Source organism: Artemia sp. Qi Xiang Cuo, chromosome 14 (assembly GCF_049724085.1).
Source record: "Artemia sp. Qi Xiang Cuo chromosome 14, ASM4972408v1, whole genome shotgun sequence".
Lineage (NCBI taxonomy): Eukaryota > Metazoa > Arthropoda > Branchiopoda > Anostraca > Artemiidae > Artemia > Artemia sp. Qi Xiang Cuo.
In genome coordinates, this window is record NC_142807.1 from 21408201 (window position 1) to 21433122 (window position 24922).

The window sequence follows — 24922 nt, forward strand, 5'->3', positions numbered from 1 at the left end:
TACAGATTAAAACATGGATTGAATGCTATCATGAAGCACATTGAAGGAAATAGATTGACTCACCTAATGACAAAAGAGTGAAAATATTTTATTTTATTATATTTCTGTCAATAAAAATGCTTTATTATTATTTTTTTTAGTTAAATAATTTAGTTGATTGTTAACTCCACTCTCTCTAGGGGTGACCAATAGGCGTTGAGAGTGTGTACAAAGTACAAACTTGCAATTGCTAGTTTAGTCTATATTCGGTAGTGGGTTGTCAACAATGAAAATCGATGGATTTGAAAAAAAGAAAATCATACGGAATCTTGTAATATGAGAAAAGTATTTGAATTTTAATACTGAGTTTCAGATGTTAACTGCGCGAAAGAAAATATTCTCTGAAAAATGCTTGAAATTATCATGGAAAATGATTCTCCATCTTTGGACTATTGTATGAGGTTATTAAGCTGTGGATCAAATGTATTTACTCAGTTTATTGATGCATTAATTGAAACAAAACAAAATGACATTGTGGTTATGTTTTTAATCACTACTTAGAAATTCGTTTAAGACGGGCATTTCGTAATACAACAATAAATAATTGGAATAAGTTTTGTTTCGTCACTCGATTACTCCTCCTCCTAGAAGATATTCCTTTTATTGATCGTGAGTCAGTTTCTTTCTGGTAGTGAGACTGTCAACATTTAATATTTTTAACACATGTTCACTATGTTTATAAACACTGGGCAACTGGTCGTCATGTGAAAACTGAACTAAAGTTGATGACTATAATGAAAAGTGTAAATTATTAACTGCATGTATATTGTATAGAGGATATGTTTTAGAAATTAAGGATTGTAATTTCTGTCTTGAATGAACTTGTTACTCTCACTCTAAAGAATATATATGCTCCAGTTGTCACTTTGGTAAGTGTGATCAATGGGAAAATACTTACCCTGGCATGATTGAAAAAACTCTAAACGTGATTTCAGTTTTTTGTAAGGAATTGATATCGTCTTGGATTTAAATTGTTTTGGAAAGAAGAATTTGGAGCACGTTTCAATTGTATAAGAGTAAAGAGAGTATGGTTTCTACGTCATTGATGTGAGGACAATGATAGTTATGATTATAAGCCTTCGAATTTTTATTTGGCTATTACAGAAAGTGATTCTTCATATGAAAATACAGTGTGTGAAAATACTTCAAATAGTCAGATAGAAATACGGGAATTTTACAATATGAATCCTATTAATATCATCGACTTCACAAAGAGATTTAATAAAAATAAATTTACATTATATTGTGGAAAATGTGACCCTGACTTTTCACGTCAGGATCAGTACAAGTTGAATCCCAATGAATTACCACCACTATTTGTAGTCGACGACGAAGACCTAAATGACGATGAAGAACAAGAAATCTCAAGGATGAAGACAAAAGACACACAAACACACACACACATATATATATATATATATATATATATATATATATATATATATATATATATATATATATATATATATATATATATATATATATATATATATATATATATATATATATATATATATATATATATATATATATATACTGTGAATATGTTCAAGGAAATGCGAGGGTACGCAATAGGATTTGTATTTGGACATATATTTATCCATGTTAAATACATCGATTATTTGATTGGTGTTCATGGTGCCAAGTCTAATAGAAAACTACCGTCGGGGTAATTTCCCAATAGGTTTCAAATTTATTTAGTGAGACTAATGTTACACTCTCTGTCAATGGTTTGCAAAGCTGCTCTCTAAAAGTACAGTGCCCGTTTGGACAATACTCATATCTTGAGTACCAGACAAGCCCAAAACAATGATACCATGACCTTTTACGAAGATTGCATCGGTTATACCATTTTCATACAGTTGAGAATCTTGATCCAGGGATTGCATTGTCAATTTGTATAGGGTCCTATAGGATCTATCAAAGGATAAATTGTAGAGAGGATTTCCATTTACTCTACATACAAAAGAGGAAAGTCCAAACAGTTCGAATTCATATGGAGAACTTGTACATGTTCCTATTTTCATACAGTTGATAATCTTGATCCAGGGATTGTATTGTCAATTTGTGTAGGGTCCTATAGGATCAATCAAAGGATAAATTGTAGAGAGGAATTCCATTTATTCCACATACAAAAGAGGAAAGTCCAAACGGTTAAAATTCATATGGAGAATTTGTACATGATCCTATAGCACTGGCACTTTTTACAAAAGCCGAAGCTAGTTTTGAAGGAATTTCACCATTGATAAATTAAGAATCGGTGTAGGTACTTGAACCAGTGGCAATATGGCGTTTATTAGTGATTTTGTGAGGAGCGAGTAGTTTGATATTGTTTCCAAAAGCTCTTAATTTTCCAATTGCCAAAGCAACAGAACTCTTAACCTGTTTTTTTTCGCACATGAAGTATTGCTGAGGTGAAATTGATATTTACATCGGGTGATGCATCAAGTGTTTTTCTGAGATAAAATTTGACGAAGCGAGTCTTAACTTTAAGTCAATTTTAAAATTGGGGGCATCCATTGGCATATGTTAAATATTTCGTAATTTAGTCTACCAACCAAATGTTACTCCTTGCTAACTGCCCAAATTAGTTCACCGTCAGTATCAACATTTTATCTATAGTCATAGCCCATCGTAAGACCCCTCAATTTCCTATAGGACTTTGGAGTCATCAACATAACTTTTATGTAGCTTGCATAGTTTGATAGATTGTTGCTAGTTCTCATCAATGTACCATTAATGTAGACACATATTTTTTTAAACAAATTGTGTAGTATGCCATTTTCACAGGATAATCCATCGGTAGGGGTGGGAGCTCCATTGTCAAATCTGATAATGAATCAAGTAGATTGTAGGTTTTACCATGGATTACAACTTGATTCCCACCACTAGTATCAATTTGAGCATGTTTACTTTCAGTGAGATAAGTCAAGAGTCTTTTACACTGCTCTCGAAAGGAATTAGGCGTTAGATCTGCAACACTTGTCAAAACTTTAGACAAATTTTCTTTGGGTGATGGTGGTGTTAGTGGTGATGGTGGAGAATTTTGAGTCATTTCCTTTTTGTGATCAATGGCAATTACATTGAGGGGTCTCCACGGTAGGGTTTATGCTTTTCGACTCGTCAAAGTGCATTTAAAGCAAAATTTATTTTTTATCGTCAGCCATAAATTCATTGTTAATGAACTTATTGGGATTGTCCTAGAAATTCTCCTTTGGCGAAAGGTCTAATTCAATTGGAGTCAATTTGTTCAGTTGTTAATCTAGAGAAAACTGTTTCTAAGTCCTACATTGATCGACAGTAAAAGTGTAAAGAGGCTACAACCCACTTGAAGAAATTGTTTTCTGTTAAAATCGTTTTCTTTATTTTTGCTTGCTGCTAGGGCACGTACAAGTGAACGATGTTGCTTTGTCTGTTGCTTAAAACCTTCTGGCAGTTAAACATTGCCTTCACTTAAGTTTAAGCCAAGTTCTGATATGACATTAATGAATTTTCTGCCAACACCATTTTTTAGTATAGCATTCCTAAGTCATGGTTTGGAATTACCTAGGACGGTGAGTAAATGTCGGTGCTCATGTAGTTTCTTCAGTGTCATGATTGTAACTAACAACCTTTTTTTATTGTTCACCGGCAGATATACAGTTTTGTTATTGTTAAAAATATCGGTGGCTAAATGCAATTCCTCGGGTGTTTTCTGATTCAGGTCCAGTAAAATATAACCATAGGGTTTATTGGTAGCCTGGTTGCAGCCCGAGAGTAGACATTTTGGTTCACCCGGATATACTTTTCTGTTTAAAGTTGTGAGGGAACTGGAATGACGAGCAACCATATAGATAATATAGTAGGTGATATTCAAAGCATACTCATGCACTTGCTGAGATGAAAGAGATTGTGTAGAACTAGGGTTGTGGAAATCCGTCGATGATGAGATCTGGCAGTGGACAATTTTATCATCTTCTGAGACCATTCGACAAAGAATTCAGCTAAATCATCAATAATCAACCAAGAGTTTGGTTCAATACTATAAAAACGTAAAGTCCCTGTATGAATTTCGTATCTTTGGTAATAGTTTTTGTTTTATCGTAGGATTCTTGACAAGGACTGTAGCAATATGTAATGTTTTTTGGATTAAAAAAAAAATTATCACGATTTTGAATTATTTTTGTTAAAAGTGTCTTTTTGTCAGACATTGATGGTCCGAAAAGAAACGACTGAAATGGAGTTTTAAATTGATACATAGTGAAGCAATGTCAAAATACAACCGACTATAGACTGCTTTTGTCAATTGAATAAATAATAGTAATTCCCTAATAGGATCCGAGAACAATAGATTTTTAAAGAATAATATAAGTTTCTATTTACGAAATAAAAGGCACTACAAAAAAATTAATACATGTTTTTTAATTACAAATAAAAGGCACTACAAGAGCACTTATCATAATTAGAAACAGGGCTCCCCACCCCTCGGAAGGGCGCAGCGGCCACTGGTGGTGGCCGGCCAAAGGCTAAACCCCTCCACCTTGATCCGGCCATGGGTGCGGGGCAAAACATTTGTTTTCATTTATTTGCAAAAAAATTCGCATAAGACTCTACCTTGCTAAAAACCTAATAAGAACACTGCTGAGTTTGGGAAAACCCCTCCCATCTATAAAAAAGATCCCACCCGCCATCCATCTACTATTAAATTTTTTCCTGACCAACGTGTAGTCTTGTCATACACTTCGGTCAGAAGTTACATAATGTCCGTGGGGTAGCACTGTTATACCATCCGCACACACGTAGACTTTATCCGATATGGGGGACATGGCATTTTTCAACTAAATTTTTGTAGTTTTGAAATTTTAAAGAGCGAATCGCCATGAATTTCTTTCTTGGAATTAAACTGATTTCCACACAGTTTCTATAAACACTCATGTCGAAATTCTGATTCACATAGTGTGTAGGCCCCCTTGCAGACTTTTTTGATTACCTCATTGTGTGTTAGCACAAAATACACCTTCGGACCTGCAAGCACACCATTGGGAATCCAGTCGCTCCCCGTCTCGGATTTTAACATTAATAATTGGTTTGGGGTCTGGCCCTTAACCAGCTCCGAGTAAATGGACTCGTCCCAATTGGTAAAGCCCATTCGAGAGCTTAATACGAATTATTTCGTGGTTTGAACTTTCCGGAAAGGTGAATCGGTATCCCCATTGTATACTTGAGCATGTCCTCCCTCGGCCATTGGTGCATAAACACATCGTAAAAGAAGGACAGCATGAGTTTTTCGGAAATTTCTGTTATTGTGCTGCAACCAGCAATATTTTTTTAATATAACATCTCTTTTTTCCTATACAAGAGGACAATATTAGAGTCTATGAAGGTGAATGATATGAAATTTGGGTCAGCAACGATTCGAGCACATTCTTTTGGGTCATTCACAACGTCAAAATGACTTCAATTGCGCACACACTCGCATATTTTACCGAAGGCTGAATTTAAAATGAGTTTGAAGATTTCTTCTTCAACCTTCGTTTTCGCTTCGGAACGTTCACTGACAAAAGTGTCAATAAACGTTTTCAAATAGGGTTTTTGGTCAGATTGTAGGGCTCTTTTTATCTTTCTGACCTTGAAACCGTTGGCTACCATCTTCCGCAAAAGAACGTGATGTACAACGATATCCTCTTTCGGATGAGGGTTGTCAATAAGTTTTTTGAAGGTGTCCAGTGCACACCCCATCGTCTGCCAAAGAAATATTATATAGACTCAAAGAGTTCCCAGTCATCAATCTGTTTATGCGTGGAAAAACAAAATATTTTACCGAGTCCGGACGTTCCACCTGTATTTCACCGTAAATTTTAAAAAAACATCCTTTTGGTTCGTTCTCCTCAACACTGGTAATGTTGGGGAAATTTGAAGCACATGGATCGTTCAGCCATTTGTAATTACCACACGGTAAAGAGTAGTGAGACTTTGCCGACGGATAAAGGTAGATCATATAAAAAAATTCATGCATCTTTACACTGGTGTTCTGTCCAGTTTGGTCAGTTTTAAGGATACAATCTCCGTGGAAAACATACCCTCCTTGCATTAATATCTGTAAAAATAGATGCTAATCCAAAGTCGGTGGTCAAGCTTATTTCCTCTTTACTGATTTTAAGAATTAAATCCGTCACCAGATTAGGGGTGAAAAACAAAAGACCAAATCCTATCCAAACTCCCCATAGATTTTATCCGTTTTCTTATAAAAATTATCCAGCAACATTAATACATCACTTGTCAGGTACAATCTACAATAATCCTCCCCATTTTTACATCCTCCCTTAGCCCATACTCTCCTGGCAAATTCAAAGTCTGCAGTGGTGTATTGACGCTCGTAAAGCGAATCGTAGAGCGATTCAATGGATGGTAATTTATCCTCACGAGGCCTCAAGGTGGAATTGCAGTACTCACGGGTATATGTCCTTACACGTTAATAAATCATACAATTCATAGTCTGGAAAGTGTTGTTTAAGGAGGGAGATACCATTAAAATCGTTGCTTTTCAGTGCTTGAATTAATTGACAGAGATTTAGGAAAGAAGCTATAGGAGTCTAAGAAACGGACTTTATTCAAGCACATTTTACCATTACCTACTGTTTACCATTTGAATTCCAAGAGCACCAGCTTTTCTGATGATTTGGGTGTAATATTATATGAAAAATAGTCATCTAACCATCCGCCATCTAAAACTTCCCCTCGTTGCAAACTTGCCAACATCGGCAATACGAATTTTAAATCATGGGCCACTCCACGAAAGTAACTAAATCCCGACACAATCGAGTTTCCCAAATGATCGTGGTCGCCATTTCATCTCTTTACGCCCTTTCCCTTTACCATCTTTCGCTTTACCCTGAACAAATTTTCCTTTACAATCCCAACGCATTTTCTATTTTTTATGGCCAAGTCATTCTCTGGTGATAGGGTCATTGGATAGGATTTATTGCTCAGCTGTGAGATTGACTTATTTGCTGTTATTATAAGTGCTGTCAGATCTGAGACGATACAATCCTCCCCACCGAATTTCCCAACATCATCTACCAACTGCATGGTATTACACGAGTCTCTTTGTGCGTGGGCATAAGAGACTGCAATAACCTCATGTTTTAACGTGATTTAAATTCGATGGATCGTACACATATATGAGTTTGGTTTCGCAGTCTAACATCACATTGTCACTCTATAGGAGTGAATACTGAAATTTCTTAAATCGAAAGATGGCCCTTTCACCACTAACTGTTAGCACAGATTGTAATCCATGACGATTGCAGTGCCTCATATTATGTTTTAACTTTAACTCTGTGCGGAATCTAGATCGACATGTTGGACAATAGTAGCATTTCCCCCTCCCCTCTATCTCCGGGAAAGTCAAATAATTTTGTATTGGAAAATATGTCCAATTGAATCGGGTTCACTGGCAGGCCCATAAAAAAGCCATACCCAATGTTTGACCCATTCAATGGACGGAGCCCTCACTGGATATATTACCCGTTTTTTATTACTGCGCTCATCCTCCTTAAATTCTGTATCGTATTTTAAATCATTAACACTGATCTTTAAATGTTTGTTAGCCCGCTAAAAAATATTTATCCCATTAAGTGTTACTGGATATTGACCATTGAAACAATTAAAATCTACTTTAGGGAACTTGGGGCTCCTATTAAATGCATAATCGTCCAACTTTGTCTTACTAGCATTTTCTTGCCGGGGCTTGTGAGCTTCTACGAGAATTGCATATTTGAAGCACTGAAGCCCTGTGTCGAAACGAAATCATTTTACACCTTTGCACCCCTTTAAACCTACATTATATTTTATGTTACTCTCCCCCTCCCACGTCTTAAAATGGAATTTATTTTACATTTACTCATATTAACAGCTAAATTCTCAATAAATTAAACCACCGACCCACTACCCCTCTCACTATAATTATCCTACTTTGCCACTTTACTATTAAACCAATCCATAAAAACACCCTAGAAATTACACATTTTCGAATGAAGTGGTAGCATTCCAGTTTTCAAATAACGTGACCTCATCCTCTTCCGCTTTTTTTTCTAAATAAATAGTTCTTTGGGCGATGGATGACTTAATCCCATCCCTCCCACCCCTCCCGGATCACTCTTTCAAGAAGAGCCCTAATCTTGCCCACATAGGAGTGCGCTATGTCTACCGGATCCGCGATGATGCTACCCGCTATTAGTGAACTCAATGGATCTGTAAACTCAGTCCCATAAACACATATATTATGTATGGTATATTCGGTTAAATTCAACTCGGGCATAACAGCGAGCATTACGGGAATTTCTTGTCCCGTACCAATTTGTTCAACGGTAGGGATGTTGCGCGGTGTAAAATCCCCCAGCTCACTCAACATACCCTCGAGTTTACCAGGACTGAGACGATAAGCCATAGCAAATGCATTCTCTAATTCAATTTGGGGCTTGAAGGTGGATGATTTAAACAAACCCCTGCTGAAGTACTTGCTATTGCAATATTATCGGGGCAATCATCTATATTTGGGAGTGATAAAGTATTATCCACACCGAAACACTTCAAAAAACTTTTCGATCCATTCTGGACCTGGATCTTACATTTCAACATTGTCGGGAGTATCTACTATATTGGGTAGTGATAGACTACTCCCCTTAGCGAAAACTACTGTAAAAAACTTATCTATCCATTTTGGGGTCGGATCTGACTCGACATGGAGTTTATGCTAGAATTATAGTGTTGGTGTTCATAAGGGTATTTCAATGTCGTCAAAAAGTAGCTGGCTCATTGGTTGAATGGCGGTGAAAGTGCAGATAGCTTAATAAAAAAATGAATGGGGTTATTCTTAGGAAATGGTATGTTTTTTTACCCGAAAAAGAATATTTTGATTTTGTAGATGTTTGATTTTTGTGTGTGTTTGTGTCTGTGTTATTGTGTGTTTGTGTGTGTGTGTGTGTGTGTGTGTGTGCGTGTGTGTGTGTGCGTGTTCGTGTTCGTGTTTTTGTGCGTGTGCCGTGTGTGTGTTTGTGTGCGTTTGTGTGTGTGTTTGTTTTTGTTTGTGTGTTTTTTTTTTTTTTTGTGTGTGTGTGTTTGCATGTTCGTTTGCGCTCACACACACACACACACACACACACACACACACACACACACACACACACACACACACACACACACACACACACACACACACACACACACACACACACACACACACACACACACACACACACACACACACACACACACACACACACACACACACACACACACACACACACACACACACACACACACACACACACACACACACACACACACACACACACACACACACACACACACACACACACACACACACACACACACACACACACACACACACACACACACACACACACACACACACACACACACACACACACACACACACATACACACAAACATACACATACAAACACACACACACACACACACACACAAAAATTTATACACACAAACACACACACACACAAACACACAATAACATAAAAAAAAATACACACAAACACAAACACAAACAAAAAAACACAAACACACAAAGACACACACAAACACATAAACAAACAAACACACACACACGTGCACACACACACACACCAACAAACAAACACATATGGGAGAGAAGATTCAATTTTTCTTACGTAATCATAGAGAGATTTGGCTAATTCCAGGAGACCATTGGCTTGACACGTGACAGCTTGTATTGGGGGCACAGCAGCTTGACGGGGGATGGCTTGCATGAGCAGCTTGGCAGTTCGACGGGTGACAAAGAGGGCTGGCTTACAGCGGGCGTGGAAGAGTCGGTATACGCAATAACTGAAGGCATTGCGGGGCTGGAAAAACCGGACTACGCAATAACTGAAGGCCTTGCTACCCTACAAGGGTTGCATCGTTTGCTCTTGACTTATTCGTGGGGGGGGGGGAGATCTGGGAGATCCTTGAAAAAGAAAATTTATTTTTTCTATAAAAAATATTGAAATGAGGACCTACAGTCCTCATCAATGGGGGTGGCGTAAGCACAAGAATGCTATTTAAAATTTTAATTCGAAAGTGTGTCTCTTTTTTTGCTATAACTATTTTAATGTAATTTTAAGACATGGAAAAAAGTTGAAAATTTCAAGTCGATAATAAAAAACTAAGTAAAGGAAAAAAAGCCACAACAAACATTATTTTTCTAATAGGAAAAACTGACGACTGACATATTTATATCATCCTCATTTTGTACTTTTAAAATATCACAGGTGATTTTTTTTTTGGCTAAAAGCATATCTAATGTGATTTTAAGTCATGGGGGAAAAAATTGAAAAAAATCTATATAAAAAAAAGTAACCCTCCTCCCCATAAAAAGTTACCACACGTCCTCCACTCCGCCCACGCCTCCGAAGGGCATGGAGCCCAGTCAATTTTCATGATGATACTATGTCCTTTTTTCGTTCAGAACCAGGAAAATCATTTTAAAATGGATGTATGAACTATATCACACTCATAATACATTTTCTGCTATTATTCATGTTAAGCCTTGGGTTAAATAATAACCCATGGACCGAATACAAACTTTTAAGAATGACTAGCAGGGAGAGATGCTTTAATAAAAACTAATAATTATATATAATGTCTAAACGCATAAAATTCAGTAAATGCTCTTTTTAACCGCCCCCTGAATTGTCCAGGTTCCAAACATTCCAAGAACCGAACTCAACAGCTCAATAGTAGGGTAAGGTGATTTTAAAACTATACAATTCGCTAACTAACGGGAACTGTAATGGTCATTTGATAAACCAAAACTGTATTAGAAACAGTCCTACCAGCCCATAAGTATACAGTGAAAAATATATCACAAACCTTTTGTTTATAGCATTCCTCGTGACAATTCCTTTTGTTAGATTCCATCCTGTTAGCCTAAGTGCGCTCGATCCGCCGAATATATGCGAAGGAAACCATTCTTATATAACAAAACATTCGCTTGAGATAACGCAATAGGGCCACTTGAAATTAGGGCATTCTTACAAAACTCCTTATAATCCATGATTTTGAGATTATAGCCCGCTCGGAATGATGTCCTGTGTGTCTTGTTAAAGTAATAACATTTTTTCGTTGAGAATAATTGTTTCCAAGAAATTGTTACGGCTTTTGTTAAAATCAGAGAGAGGATATGAGGGATTTGTAACTCCAAGATGGCTGTGCTTGTATGGTGTGATGGGGCTCTTGTTGTATTGCGGGGTCTGTGTCTTGTTGTATTTTGGGATATATGTCTTGTTGTATGGTGGGATATGTGTCTCATTTTATGGTGGGATATTTGTTTTTGTTGTATGGTAGGTCTGTTGTATGGTGAGGGGACTGGCTTGTTGTATTGAGGAAGTACTAGCCTGTTGTATTGTGGAAGTACTGGCCTGTAGAACATATTAATGCAATACTACTAACCGATGTGCTTAGGGCCATTACATAACAAAAAGGATACCTGCCCTGTTGTAGTTATTACAATTTACAGAGATCGAAACAAGTTTCGGAACAACCATCAAAAGAATATTACTTTCTAGCAATGATCTCAATTCACCGTGGTATGCATATTCTCGGGATGATGCCAAAGAAGCTGCCCCGAAACAGATCACTGATAACACATACCAAAAATCCAATAGAGAAATCGAATGCGCAAATAACTTGTTACGATATTGTGACGCTTAACATCAGTTGGCTAGCGTCCCAGAAACAATACATTGATTGTCTAGAAAATAATTCTAAGAACATAATATCATCAATTACTTGTTAGATCAGTTGAAGAACATGTCGTTCTTTTACCATAGGAAGTAATGGGTTTCTCATTCGGTCAATATATTAGGCATAAATTTCATAAAATCAATGGAAAAATGCTTATAAGCTAAATATGTTGTTGGATAAGTTCTTATCTCAAATGACCAGATGTGAGGGCTGTCACATAACGTATTGTATTGTTTCACTGGCAACATATATGATTGCGCAATACCAGATAACGCATCATTCTTGAAATTCCCGGAAGCGTTGAAATTCTACGGGTCTCAGAAATCAACTAATTGGCTATAAAAGAGTTAAAATGCAGTCTTGAAAGTTCCAATTTTAGGCTTCCCACACACACGTGGTTCGACACGGGTTGTGTAGATTATCGTATTGACTACCGTGTTCAATAGGGGTTTGGGTCTTCTTAGAACCCATGTTTAACCATGCTATTCTGGCACGTTACAGCTTTGAAGAACTTCTGTCCAACACGCTTGGAAACGATTGGAACCTGAACGCTTTGAACTTGAAAACAGTTTTTGTCGAACACGTTCAAAACACGCTTCAAACCCGGTGCCTGAAAACACAACTCAAGATCGAAAACGATAGTATCATGGAGATTGTAATTCAAACTTACTTGCGCGAATGTTGCAGTCTGGAGCAGGGAAGCATTGTAAAACACTATAAAGTAGTCAATCAAAGTTCTTGATGTCTGTCGAGAGCTCCAGGCACAGTAGGTACTAAGAATGTTGAGTGTTACTGACACGATAGTTACAATTATCATTGTCCAGCCAATACCTTGAAGTACTGATAATTCGGTATCCATCAGTCCGAAGTAATCTAAAAAAAGAAAAACATCTGAATAAGATTCGAAAAAATTATTTATTTATAATTCGTTAAAAGAAAGAAAGCGGAGTAAAAAAAAAGAAAAGAAGCAAACACTTAAAACAAGGAAAGTGAGCAACTACCAAAAAAAAGAAAAAAATACACCAACCAAGTAGAGGTTCTTTGGAAAAGCATATCATGGTTGCAGCAGTAGCTGGAATCTAGTAAAGAGCGCACCACATCCCATAGAAACCAAAAGTTAATAAACACGCTTCGAACAAAATGCCTAGTGGAAAAAGATTGTCATCTGACACTAATTCTGGAAGGGTAATTTCTATTTCGGTTCGTCTTAAAAGCAAAAGTTTACTGCGTAAAGAAATGTATGGTGATTTTGAAAAAAGCCTGAAATCCCTCAAAAATGGCGTGAGGTCTAAATAAAAAGTGTACCATTGGAGTAAGCAAGGTCAAAAACTATGTACAGGGAAATTACAGTCCCCCACCTTGAACAACAAGGAAATTCCCTTTTTGCATGTGTAGCACTGATCTGTCTCCTTTTTTTTCTCTAAGTCTAGTGTGTTACCAGAACAGCATAGAGAGATGTTTAATGGCTCATTCGAAATCTACTTCTGATATCTACATGTCTTTTATAGAACCTACATGTCTTTCATGTCTATTATATAAAAGTGCCGTCTGACACTAAAAATGACACTTTTTAAGGGTTGCCACTGGACTGAAATTCAATTTACTTAAATCGGTAAGTTTTTTTTTACTAAATTTTACTAACTCTCCTAAAATAACTAAATTTCTAAATTTCACAAAAAAATGTAGTCAAATAGTATGATTGAAGATTTTGGAAACCTATAAATTCAAAAATCCCTTTTTTCGGATTACGTGGATGTACTGTTGGATAGGCTTTATATTGCAAAAAATGTGGATGCAAGGCGCCAAACAATAGTCAGGAAGTCTGGATTCTGGAAATTTTGGTGGCGAAGCTTGACTTTAAATTTATAAATAGTCTTCAGGTCATAAAATTCAGATATATTGAAAAAGTAAAACACAATCAACAACAAAAAAATTACAACTCATATTCACGGAGTAATTCAGGCGAGATAGTGCTTAGAATCTGAGATAGGTCTGAAGGTGACGGCTTTTGAATTTTCCCCCCCCCCCCAGTTTCCGTTTTTAGATTTGAAATCTATACCCTTCAACTTTGAAACGCTAATCGGACTGGTCTTTAAATTCAGGATAAGCTGCCTAGAAAGATTTCTGGCGATTTTTGAAGCAATTAATTAAGAATTTTTTTTAAACTGATTTTTCCCAGATTCTCTCTCGTTCAGTATTCAAGGTAATCAAAAACCAATACAATCTATGTCACTTCAAAACGGAAATGAAGTAATCAGCTACCGGTTTAGTTATCAATTAAAAAGTGCACCTCAAATTGGACTGGGGCTACCGAGAAAAAAAAACTTATATAACATATAATACCTAGTTTAAACAATATTATTGTGTCAATAGTCTTCAGGTCAGGTAAATCGTACAAGTTGAAACGTACGAAGAAAAGCACGTAGTCACGATTAATAAAAGTCACACTTAAAAGGCGTTAGTCGTCCGAATCGGCCTCATCCGAGTCAAAAGTTTCCGCTAGCGTCGAATCCTGACTGAAGGAAACTACTTGTTTTCATCTCTTGGTAGCCCGAGTCAAAGAGCAGGGGATCCCTCAGTCATGTACTCCGCTCGACGACCTGAGAACAAGTTGCTTCGTTTTGACATGTGTACTGCACAAGAAGCAATCCCAGATAACGGAAACAAATATTTTATCTTTTGAGTCTATATGTAAGCATCAATAATATCAAGAGCAATGCGAAATAAATAAAAATTACTCACAAGAATTTTTATAAATAATTGAAAATGCAAAATTGATATAAAAAGTTATTGATACTTAATAACAATCAATCAAAGAACGATTGCCCAAGAGGAAAAAATAAGCTAGGAAGGAAGGGAGAAAAACATGAAAAAATGGATGTAAAGACACAGGAAGACCATTGCAAGGGACAGGGGAAAACAAAAATAAAATTAGAAGACATTGGGAGACGTAAAATTGGGAGACATAAAATTTGGAGGACCCTTCAAAACGTTGTGTTTCAGTTGTTCAGGAAGGACAGAGCTAATGCTAGCGACTCCGATTTTTGACGTCTGCTTGATTGGTGTCACGGTACTAGCGCATTAGATGGTCACTCTTATATACTATGCAAGGAAACCAGTCATGCAATGACAGACGAAACCTGTCAGAGACTGGTTTTCAAACAGTCCGTGGTAACAAACTGTAAGTAAGGAGAGACCCGGATCAATAGTAACAGAAAATCTAAAAGATGGAATTTTGATACCAATATATAGATCAAAAGAATCAGATTTCTGTGCTAATTTTAAATATATAAGTTTCATCAAGTTTAACCTTACCCACCAAAAGTTACGAGCCTGAGAAAATTTGGCTGATTTTTGAAAAAAGGGGGAAAGACCTCCTAAAAGTTATAGAACCTTAATGAAATTCACACCATCATATTCAGCGTATCAGAGAACCTTACTGTAGAGGTTTCAAGCTCCTATCTACAAAAATGTGGAATTTTGCATTTTTTTGCCAGAAGAAAGATCACGGATGCCTGTTTATTTGTTTTTTTTTTCCCCACGGGTAATCGTATTGACCCAGTGGTCCTAGAATATCGTAGGAACGCTCATTGAAATTGCAATCAAAAGTTCTAGTGCCCTTTTTAAGTGACCAAAAAACGGAGGGTAACTAGGCCCCCTCCCACACTCATTTTTTTCTCAAAGTCACCCGATTAAAATATTGAGATAGCCATTTTGTTCAACATAGTCAAAAATCTAATAAATATGTCTTTTACGATGAATTAATCCCCCACGGTTCCCAGGGGAAGGGCTGCAAGTTATGAACTTTGCCCATTGCTTACATAATGTATTGGTTATTGGGAAGTATCCCGACATTTTCAGGAATAATTTTGTGCGGGGGGGGGGGGGGGTGGCGGAGGTGATTACTCGGGAGAATATTGCCGTGGAGGATGTTTCTTTGTGGCAAGGGACATTTCTATGGCCGTGGCGCCGGATTTCCAAGCATTATTTAAAAAACGATCAGAAATTAAATTTAAAAAAAACAAGTTTTTTCAACTGAAAGTAAGAAGCAACATTAGAACTTAAATTGAAAAGAAATTATTATGTATATGAGGGGGTTCTCTCCCAAGTCAATACCTCGCTCTTTACGCTACCATTTTTTTTTTTTAGTGCTTTCAAAAGAGCTATCTATTCTAATTAAACGGCCTTTGTGATTCAGGGTTTTTTGAATTAAATTTTTTTTTAACTTTTAATATAAAGAGCGTGGTATTGAATAAGGGGAGAACCCCATCATATACGTAATAACATATACGTAATAAAAAAAAAACAATAAAAAAAAACCGATACGGCTCAATAGTAATCAAAACTTTTAAAAACGGAACTTTGATGTCAATAAATGTATCAAAAGAATGGGCTTATAATGCTGATTCTAAATATATGAATCTTATTAAGTTTAATATTACTCATCAAAGGCTACGAGCCTGAGAAAATTTAGCTGATTTTTTAAAGAGGGGGGAAACATCCCCTAAAAGTGAAAAAATTTTAATGAAAATCACACCGTCAGATTCAGCGTATCAGAAAACCCTATAACATAGGTCTCATGCTCATGTCTGCAAAAATCTGCAACTTTGAATTTTTTGCCAGAAGAAAAATATACGAATATAGAAGTTCGTTACGTAAGTTAATTTGTAAATTACGTCAGAACCAAATTTAGAGATAGCCATTTATCAAAAGAAAAGTAAAATTTTTATTCAAATTTTGTTTACTTATTCAATGACGGTGAGCCCAAATAAAAGCTGCATTAACTAAAAAACGAACAGAAATTAAATTAAAAAAATCAGTTTTTTTAACTGAAAGTAAGGAGCGACATTAAAACTTAAATGAACAGAAATTATTCCGTATATGAAAGGGGCTGTTCCCTCCTAAGCCCCTCGCTCTTTACGCAAAAGTTTGGCTCTGTCTCAAAACTTTATTTTTTAAAACAATAAGAAACTTTACCGTAAAGAGCGAGGCGTTGAGGAGGGGAAAGCCCCTTTCATATACGGAATAATTTCTGTTCGTTTTAAGTTTTAATGTCGCTCCTTACTTTCAGTTTAAAAAACTTGATTTCTTTTATTTAATTTTCAAAGAGACCACTATTAAGAAATGGAATGCAGAGTAGTTTTCATTGCGTTTACGATATTTAAACTGTTGTTTTTTGGGGTTTAGGGGGGGGGGTACCTAGGTTGGGTTATGTATTTAATATATGCTATGCTTTAACACCCCTAAAGTGCAAATATTTAGCCCAAATTTGTTTCTAAACTATTATGTATTCATCTTATTTTATTTTGTCTTATTAGCATTAACCAAACTTGACTTTTTAGAAGTCACCATCTAATGCACCCCCACCGGTGTCACTTTATTCACTTCTTCCACAGCGCTCACCGCTGGAGTTGTTGCTGATGGAAATTCTATACCTTTGAATTCGGTGGCAAATATTAACCTTTCACAAAGTTGTATGAATAAAACCTAATATTACCTTCCTTCTTTATCCTCGAATGTCTATTAACTGACTGAAACTCGGATGAACTTACTCTGCTTCAGATTAGCACGAAGCATCTCTAAGTAAAAGGTTTTGGAACGCAGTAATTGAGCATTATCGGCTGTCGAAAGTAATTAGGCGGATTAAAAAAGAATACGGATTTACTATCCTTAATTGACCTAGAAAAAACCATTGCTATATAAAAGGATAGTATGAAGGTCTCAAAATGAGCTTTTTCCTTGACATAGTTTTCAGGTCAAGCTAACTGATTTACACAAGGGTAAAAATCTAAGCTTTTTTCGCATGACTCCGAAGTCAGGACTTACTTTAGCTACAAGAGGAGTCCACACTTCCTTCAATGCCACACTTATGGTCATACTATGGTGGCATTGCACACTATAGTGGCAATGCCACACTTCCTGGCAATACAGTCTACTAAGCTAAAACTCGATCATCAGATGCGAATTTGATAGTCGACTCCCAAAAGATGACCTCAAGAAGAGGGTCATTATTCCATATTCGTAAAGATTGTTTCTTCAGCTTATATATTAGGCCTACTTCATTAAGCGATAAATAATACTTCAAGTCATAAATTTAGACTACCTTGATTATACTTATATCGAAAATTTACTGGACATGTAAATTTACAGGATATGTAGGGGAAAGAATAAATACATTTTTTTGAACCCAGCCACGTAGCCAAGATTTTTCTTATTGTGGAGTATAGTTTTTAGGGGAGGATGTTTGAAACTATTTTTCTATACCCATTGTATGACTAAGAAGTAGAATCTTATGGTGGCAAGGGAGATAGCTAAACTTTTGAGCTGTATTCTTTTGAGCTGTTGCATAGCCTGAAGAATTGAGTACCATTTTTGACAATGATAGCAGTGCACAGTTTTAGACCATGTGCTTCAAATCAACCTGACTGACCAGCAAAGTTACGATAACTAATTCTTTCTAAACCCATGAAGAGTAGAGTAGGAAAGTAGAATGCTACCCTTTCCTTGGAGGGATGGAAGGGCAGATGGGTTGAAGGGTGGGAGAAGTGTAGGCTAGGACCCTCCTAATCTTCGCTTAAAGCCTCCTACCCTTTGGTCGTCCTTCTAAAGCCCTTCCCTCATCTTCTCTAGGATTCCCTCATCTTCCCTGCCTTCCCTCATCTTCTCCCTACCCCTCCATTCCTCGCCTACCTACCCTACTTCTGATATGCTTTAAAATGTAAGGGTGTGTAGGGTGGTAGGCAGGGTCGTTAATAGCCGAAATGTCTGGGGGGGGGGGGCGTGAGGGATTTTATCGACTGGCTGGTCATTTTTACAGACAGTTTTTATCAATAGTTAACATAATATTCGTTTCGAATACGATGCGTAAAATCACTGCACAATTCGGTAAAACCGCTGCATTTACAGACCGATATTGAGATTTTGGTATATATTGTGTCCCTATTTTCATGCTCTTTATTTACTACTACTACTAACAACTCACTGCAGAACCAAGCCGCCTGAGGTCAACACAGCTACGCACGCTTTTCCTCCACCCCAATCTATTCAAAGCCATCCTTTTTAGACCCGCCCACGAAGTTCCCATTTCCTTTAAATCTTTCTTTATGACGTCCTCCCACCCCAGACGGGGACGACCTGCTTTCCGCTTAGCCCTAGATGGTTGGCCGAAAAGAACAATCTTCAGCAATCTGTCATCCTTCATCCGCACAACGTGCCCTAGCCACCTCAGCCTTTTTTTATAACCTTAGAGAGCGGTATTGAACCACATTTTACGTATAGCCTATTGTTTGACATACGGTCAGTCAGCCGGGTACCCAGAACAATCCTTAAGCAATTTCTCTGGAAAACATCTAGCAAATTATCATCTGCTTTTTGGAGCGTCCGTGCTTCAGAGCCATATTTGACCACTGTCATCACTGTAGCTTCTAATATTCTAATCTTGATTTGCAGACTTATCTTCCTATTCTTCCAAACTTTTTTTAACTGTGAAAAAACACCCTGAGCCTTGGCTATTCTACTTTTAATATCTTCAATACTCCCATTATCATTACTAATAATACTACCAAGGCAAGTGAAGCTGCCCACCTGATCAATCTTTTCATTGCCCAACGTAACCTTTTCATCTTCACTTATTCCTAGCCTTAATGACTTAGTCTTCTTAACATTAATTTTCAAACCTATTCTAGCACCCTGTACTGGCAAAACCTCTAAAACTTAATTCATTTTGCTCACATCTAGGATGCTTATATCATCAGCATAATCTAAGTCCAGGAGACTTTTTCCTCCCCATTTAATTCCGTAGTATCCCATTACCTTTCCTGTGCTCCGAAAGACCAATTCCATCAAATTGATACGTGTAAAGAATGATAGAACACAACCCTCCTAATTCCTGATTTAATAAAAAACCAGCTGCTAACCTCATTTCCTACCTTAACCGCAGCAGTGTTATTCCCGTACATAACACTAATCACTTTAATATATTTGTCTGGTATACCATACAAGGATAAAACCTTTACTAAAACTCTTCTATCAACAGGATCGAACGCTTGCTCATAATCTATAAAACTGAGGACCAAACGTGCTTGAAAACTTACGCACTTCTCAATTATTAGCATAAGAGTTAAAATTTGTTCGACGCTTCCTCCACCTTTTGTAAAGCCGCACTGTTCTTCTCTTAAAACTTTGTCAACGGCATCTCTCAGTCAAAAAAGTATCATATTACCAATTAATTTACTACCTACAGAGACCAGACTAATGCCTCGATAATTACCACACTCACTTTTATCACCTTCTTATAAAATGGCTTAATTAAGGTTTTCCTAAAATTGTTAGGTACTTCCCCTTTTTGAAAAATCATATTCATAATCATCAATAACGTATTTCTAACCTCAGAGCCACCATATTTAAGAAACTCATTTACCGACCTATCAGCGCCTGGAGCCTTATTATTTTTTAATCCTTTCAGTACTGTCGCTAATTTTTCCTCACGGAATAAAACTTCCTTCACATACAAGGTATCACAAACTATTTCATTTTCCTCTATATATTTCCCTGCAACTCTCTCAGTTAAGCAAATTCTCAAAATGTTCGGCCCATCTCTCTTTAGTTTTTTCATTATCGCTAATTGCGGCCCCATTTCTATCTTTAACTGGGCCAAGTCCGGATTGACTACTCCCTCTCAATTTGTTAACAAGCCAGTACAATATTTTACTATTATGCCGTCTAGCTGCATTTTCCAGATCCTCGGCAATTTTATCCATGGCCTCCACTTTACACCTCCGTAGCTCATATTTTAATGCTTTCTCCCCCTTTTTTACATTCATTTTGTTATCATATGATCTGTCACTCAGATAATTCTTGTACAAGCCCTTTTTCCTTTCTATTAAACATAAAGTTCTTTCACTAATATTCTTAGCTGCAGTCCTAGCTTTCTTCCCTGAGACACCTTCAGCAACTTTACAAATTATTTTTCTAAAATTATTCCAGCCATCTTCCACATTATCAAATTTTAAACTCTTAAGTTTAGTATTCAACTGTTCCTGGAAAGTTTCTCTTAAATTCTCATCCTGGAGTCTACCAACATCATAACTTCCCGGGAGGTAGTTACCCTTCCGATATTTCAGCTTTAAATTAACCCTTGACACTACTAGATGGTGATCATTACTTTTAACATCAATAACGGCACTCCTTCCTATATACCCTAGTATCTTGTATTGATCCTGCCAATCTTCGGTTTACTATAAAATAATCAATAAGGTTTGCTGTCTTACCATTACGTATTTATTTACCAAATAGAAAACGGTGGCATCATGTGTAAAATCATGGCAGGAGTTGGTAAAACTTCTGGGTTTACCGACCAAATTCGAGATTTCTGTAGATGACATGTCAGTATTTTCGCGGTCTTTATTTAACCAAACAAAACATTTTGGTGGCCTTGGAAAAATCGTGGCTCTTCGTGCCACGTTTTTTCCGACTCATTTTTTTTTACCGAATGCCCAAAAATATTGGTGGGATGTCCCCCTCCCCCCATACGTGATGACCCAGGTGGTGGGTGAAAATGAAGGGTAGGTAGGTCTTCCTTTTATCCTTTAACACTTCGTTTATCCCATGGTAGGTAGTGTTCCATTTTTTAGAAGGAGGGTATCAGTAGAATGCTAATAATGAATTTGTGTACGGCCATAGGAATCTCCATGCTATTTGCGTACGGCCATTGGAAAAACATTTCCAGGGCATGTACCTATGGATTTGCTTGCCTTATATTCCTTGGCGTCTTTCCAGAGTATGTACTTATGGATTTGGTCGGATTATGTTCCCTCCTCTGCTATTCTAAGGGTTTATATTCCCCCCTATGCTATTCTAAGGGTTTATGTTCCTTCATATGCTATTATAAGGGCTTATGTTCCCTCCCCATGCTATTATAAGGGAATATATTCCCTCCCATGCTATTCTAAGGGCTTTTGTTCCCCCCCTAGGCTATTCACAGTGTTCATGTTCCTTCATATGCTATTCTATGGGCTTTTGTTCCCTCCCCATGCTATTCTAATGTCGTAGTGTCACTTCAACTCAATTATAAAAGCTTCTGTTCCTCCACATGCTCTTATTTTGGCTTATGTTCCATCACATTCGATTCTTAAGGCTTATGATCCTTCCTACGCTATTATAGGGGTTGACGTTCCCTCCTACATTATTATAGGGGTTTATGTTCCCTACCATGCAATTCTAAGGGTTTATGTTCCTTCTTATGTTATTATAAGGGATTTTTTCCCCTCCCATGCTATTCTAAGGGTTTATAGTCCCCACTAATCTAATATCATGGGTCATGGTCCTACAAATGCTATTCTAATGGATTATGTTCCCTCCCAAGGCTATTATACGTGATTATCTACCATCCAACGCTATTATAAGGGCTTATGTTCCCGCCTATGATATTATAAGTGCTTATGTTCCCTCCTATGCTATTATAAGGGTTTATGTTACTTCCTATGCTATTATAAGGGATTACGTTCCCTCCCATGCTATTATAAGGGTTTATGTTCCCTCCCATGCTATTCTAAGGGCTTCTGTTCCCTCCTATGCTATTCTAAGGATTTATGTTCCTTCCTATGCTATTATAAGGGCTTATGTTCCCTCCTATGCTATTCTAAGGGTTTATGTTCCCTCCCATGCTATTATAAGGGGTTATGTTCCCTCCTATGCTATTCTAATGGTTTATGTTCCCTCCCATGCTATTATAAGGGTTTTATGTTCCCCCCCATGCTATTCTAAGGGCTTATGTTCCCTTCTATGCTATTATAAGGGTTTATGTTCCCTCCCATGCTATTCTAAGGGTTTATGTTCCCTCCCATAATATTCTAAGGGTTTATGTTCCTTCCTATGGTATTCTAAGGGTTTATGTTCCCCCCTATGGTATTCTAAGGGTTTATGTTCGTTCCTATGCTATTATAAGGGCGTATGTTCCCTCCCCATGCTATTATAAGGGTTTATCTTCCCTCCCATGCTATTCTAAGGGCTTATGTTCCCTCCTATGCTATTCTAAGGGTTTATGTTCCTTCCTATGCTATTCTAAGGGCTTATGTTACTTCCTATGCTATTATAAGGGCTTATGTTCCCTCCCATGCTATTATAAGGGTTTATATTACCTCCCATGCTATTATAAGGGGTTTATGTTACTTCCTATTCTATTATAAGGGCTTATGTTCCCTCCTATGCTATTCTAAGGGTTTATGTTCCCTCCCATGCTATTCTAAGGGCTTATGTTCCCTCCTATGCTATTCTAATGGTTTATGTTCCCTCCCATGCTATTATAAGGGTTTTATGTTCCCTACCATGCTATTCTAAGGGCTTATGTTCCCTCCTATGCTATTCTAAGGGTTTATGTTCCCTCCCATATTATTATAAGGGTTTATGTTCCCTCCCATGCTATTCTAAGGGTTTATGTTCCTTCCTATGGTATTCTAAGGGTTTATGTTACCACTATGCTATTCTAAGGGTTTAGGTTCCTTCCTATGCTATTATAAGGGCTTATGTTCCCTCCCCATGCTATTATAAGGGTTTATGTTCCCTCCCATGCTATTCTAAGGGCTTATGTTCCCTCCCCATGCTATTCTAAGGGCTTATGTTCCCTCCTATGCTATTCTAAGGGTTTATGTTCCCTCTCATGCAATTCTAGGAGTTCCTGTTCCCTCCCATGCTATTCTAGCACGCTATGTTCCCTCCCATGCTATTCTAAGGATTTGTGTTCCTTCCCATGCTAGTCTATAGGACTATGTTCCTTCCAATGCTATTTTGGGACACTATGTTCCTTCCATTGTTATTCTATGCGACCTCTACACGTGATTAAAGTTTAAAGTTTTGCTTATATCCCGTTGGTACCTTTCCAAACGAGCGAGAATTCCCCTCCGGTTCCTATACATTGCAAAAAAAAAGTGAGCGGGGATTCCCCACACAAGTTAAAATTGGATGCTACAATGAGAATTGTTTGGTTGACAATTGCAAAAAGGGGTAAGGGATTTGCGGATTGGAGTGTAACTCGAGAGTAGTTTGTTATTAAAAAAATGGATGCTACAATCAGAATTGTTTGATTGACATTTGCAAAAAGGGGTAAGGGATTTGCGAATTGGATTGTATGAAGGTGGAAAAAAAGGAAAAAAAAATGGTTAAACTAATTATCAGTTAAGGTAACCCGGGGTTGTTAACTCAGGCAATTTGTTATAAATTTGAGACAACATCAATCTATGAAAATGGTTAATGATGATAGAATGACATTGTGAGTTGACCTAGCTTTACTTCTTCAATGTGTTCTGTATAATACAAAAGTTGTGTTTGAACAGTGTTGTGAGCTTAAAATAGGGGCAAATATTATAGTACACGAAAAGTATGATACTATAAGAGACGGATTTGGCAAGAAAAAATCTTTAATCAAGTAATTCAGAACATACCACAAAAATCATTGCAAATGAAGCGGCAAGGTGTATATGAGTACGAGTCCTCAAAGATCACAAGCACCAATGACCCTAACCAGCAGAGCCATCAACCCTCCATATGTCCCCTATCCCCAAACTCGAAGGGCGCCCCCTCCCTCCAACTTTTTGCCCCCCCCCCCCTCCCCATTTTTTTTTGATTTTTTTTTAACATGCTATATTTTTTCAACTTTTTTTTTTACATGTCCTCAAATGAGATGAAACCAACTTAACTTCAGTATTGTTTTGTCGTGGTTTACCTTGTCAAAGTTATATTATCTTGATTTTTCAAAGTTCATTTTGGATTTCTTTCGTTGAAATGCAAGAGTTGGAATATTTCAGTAGTGTTTCGTCGTGGTTTACCTTGTCACAGTTACATTCTCTTGATTTTTCAAAGTACATTTTGGATTTTTACATTCTCTTGATTTTTCAAAGTTCATTTTGAATTTCTTTCATTGAAAAGCAAGAGTTGGATTATTTCAGTAGTGTTTTGTCGTGGTTTACCTTGTCACAGTTACATTTTCTTAATTTTTAAAAGTTCATTTTCAATATTTTTCGTTGAAATGCAAGAGTTGGAATATTTCAGTAGTGTTTTGTTGTGCATTACCTTGTCACAGTTACATTCTCTTGATTTTTCCAAAGTTCATTTTGGATTTCTTTCG

General features: G+C 37.0%; 1 protein-coding gene across 1 annotated transcript in view; it reads right to left on the reverse strand.

Annotated features, from left to right (window-relative positions):
* The window catches only part of LOC148944254 (uncharacterized), an 80705-nt gene extending 68044 nt beyond the window's left edge, over positions 1 to 12661 (reverse strand). The window contains exon 1 of the mRNA XM_089100446.1: positions 12473 to 12661. Coding sequence (XP_088956572.1) covers positions 12473 to 12661 — 189 coding nt within the window. The remainder of the gene's footprint in view (positions 1 to 12472) is intronic.
* Positions 12662 to 24922: the final 12261 nt, after the last annotated feature.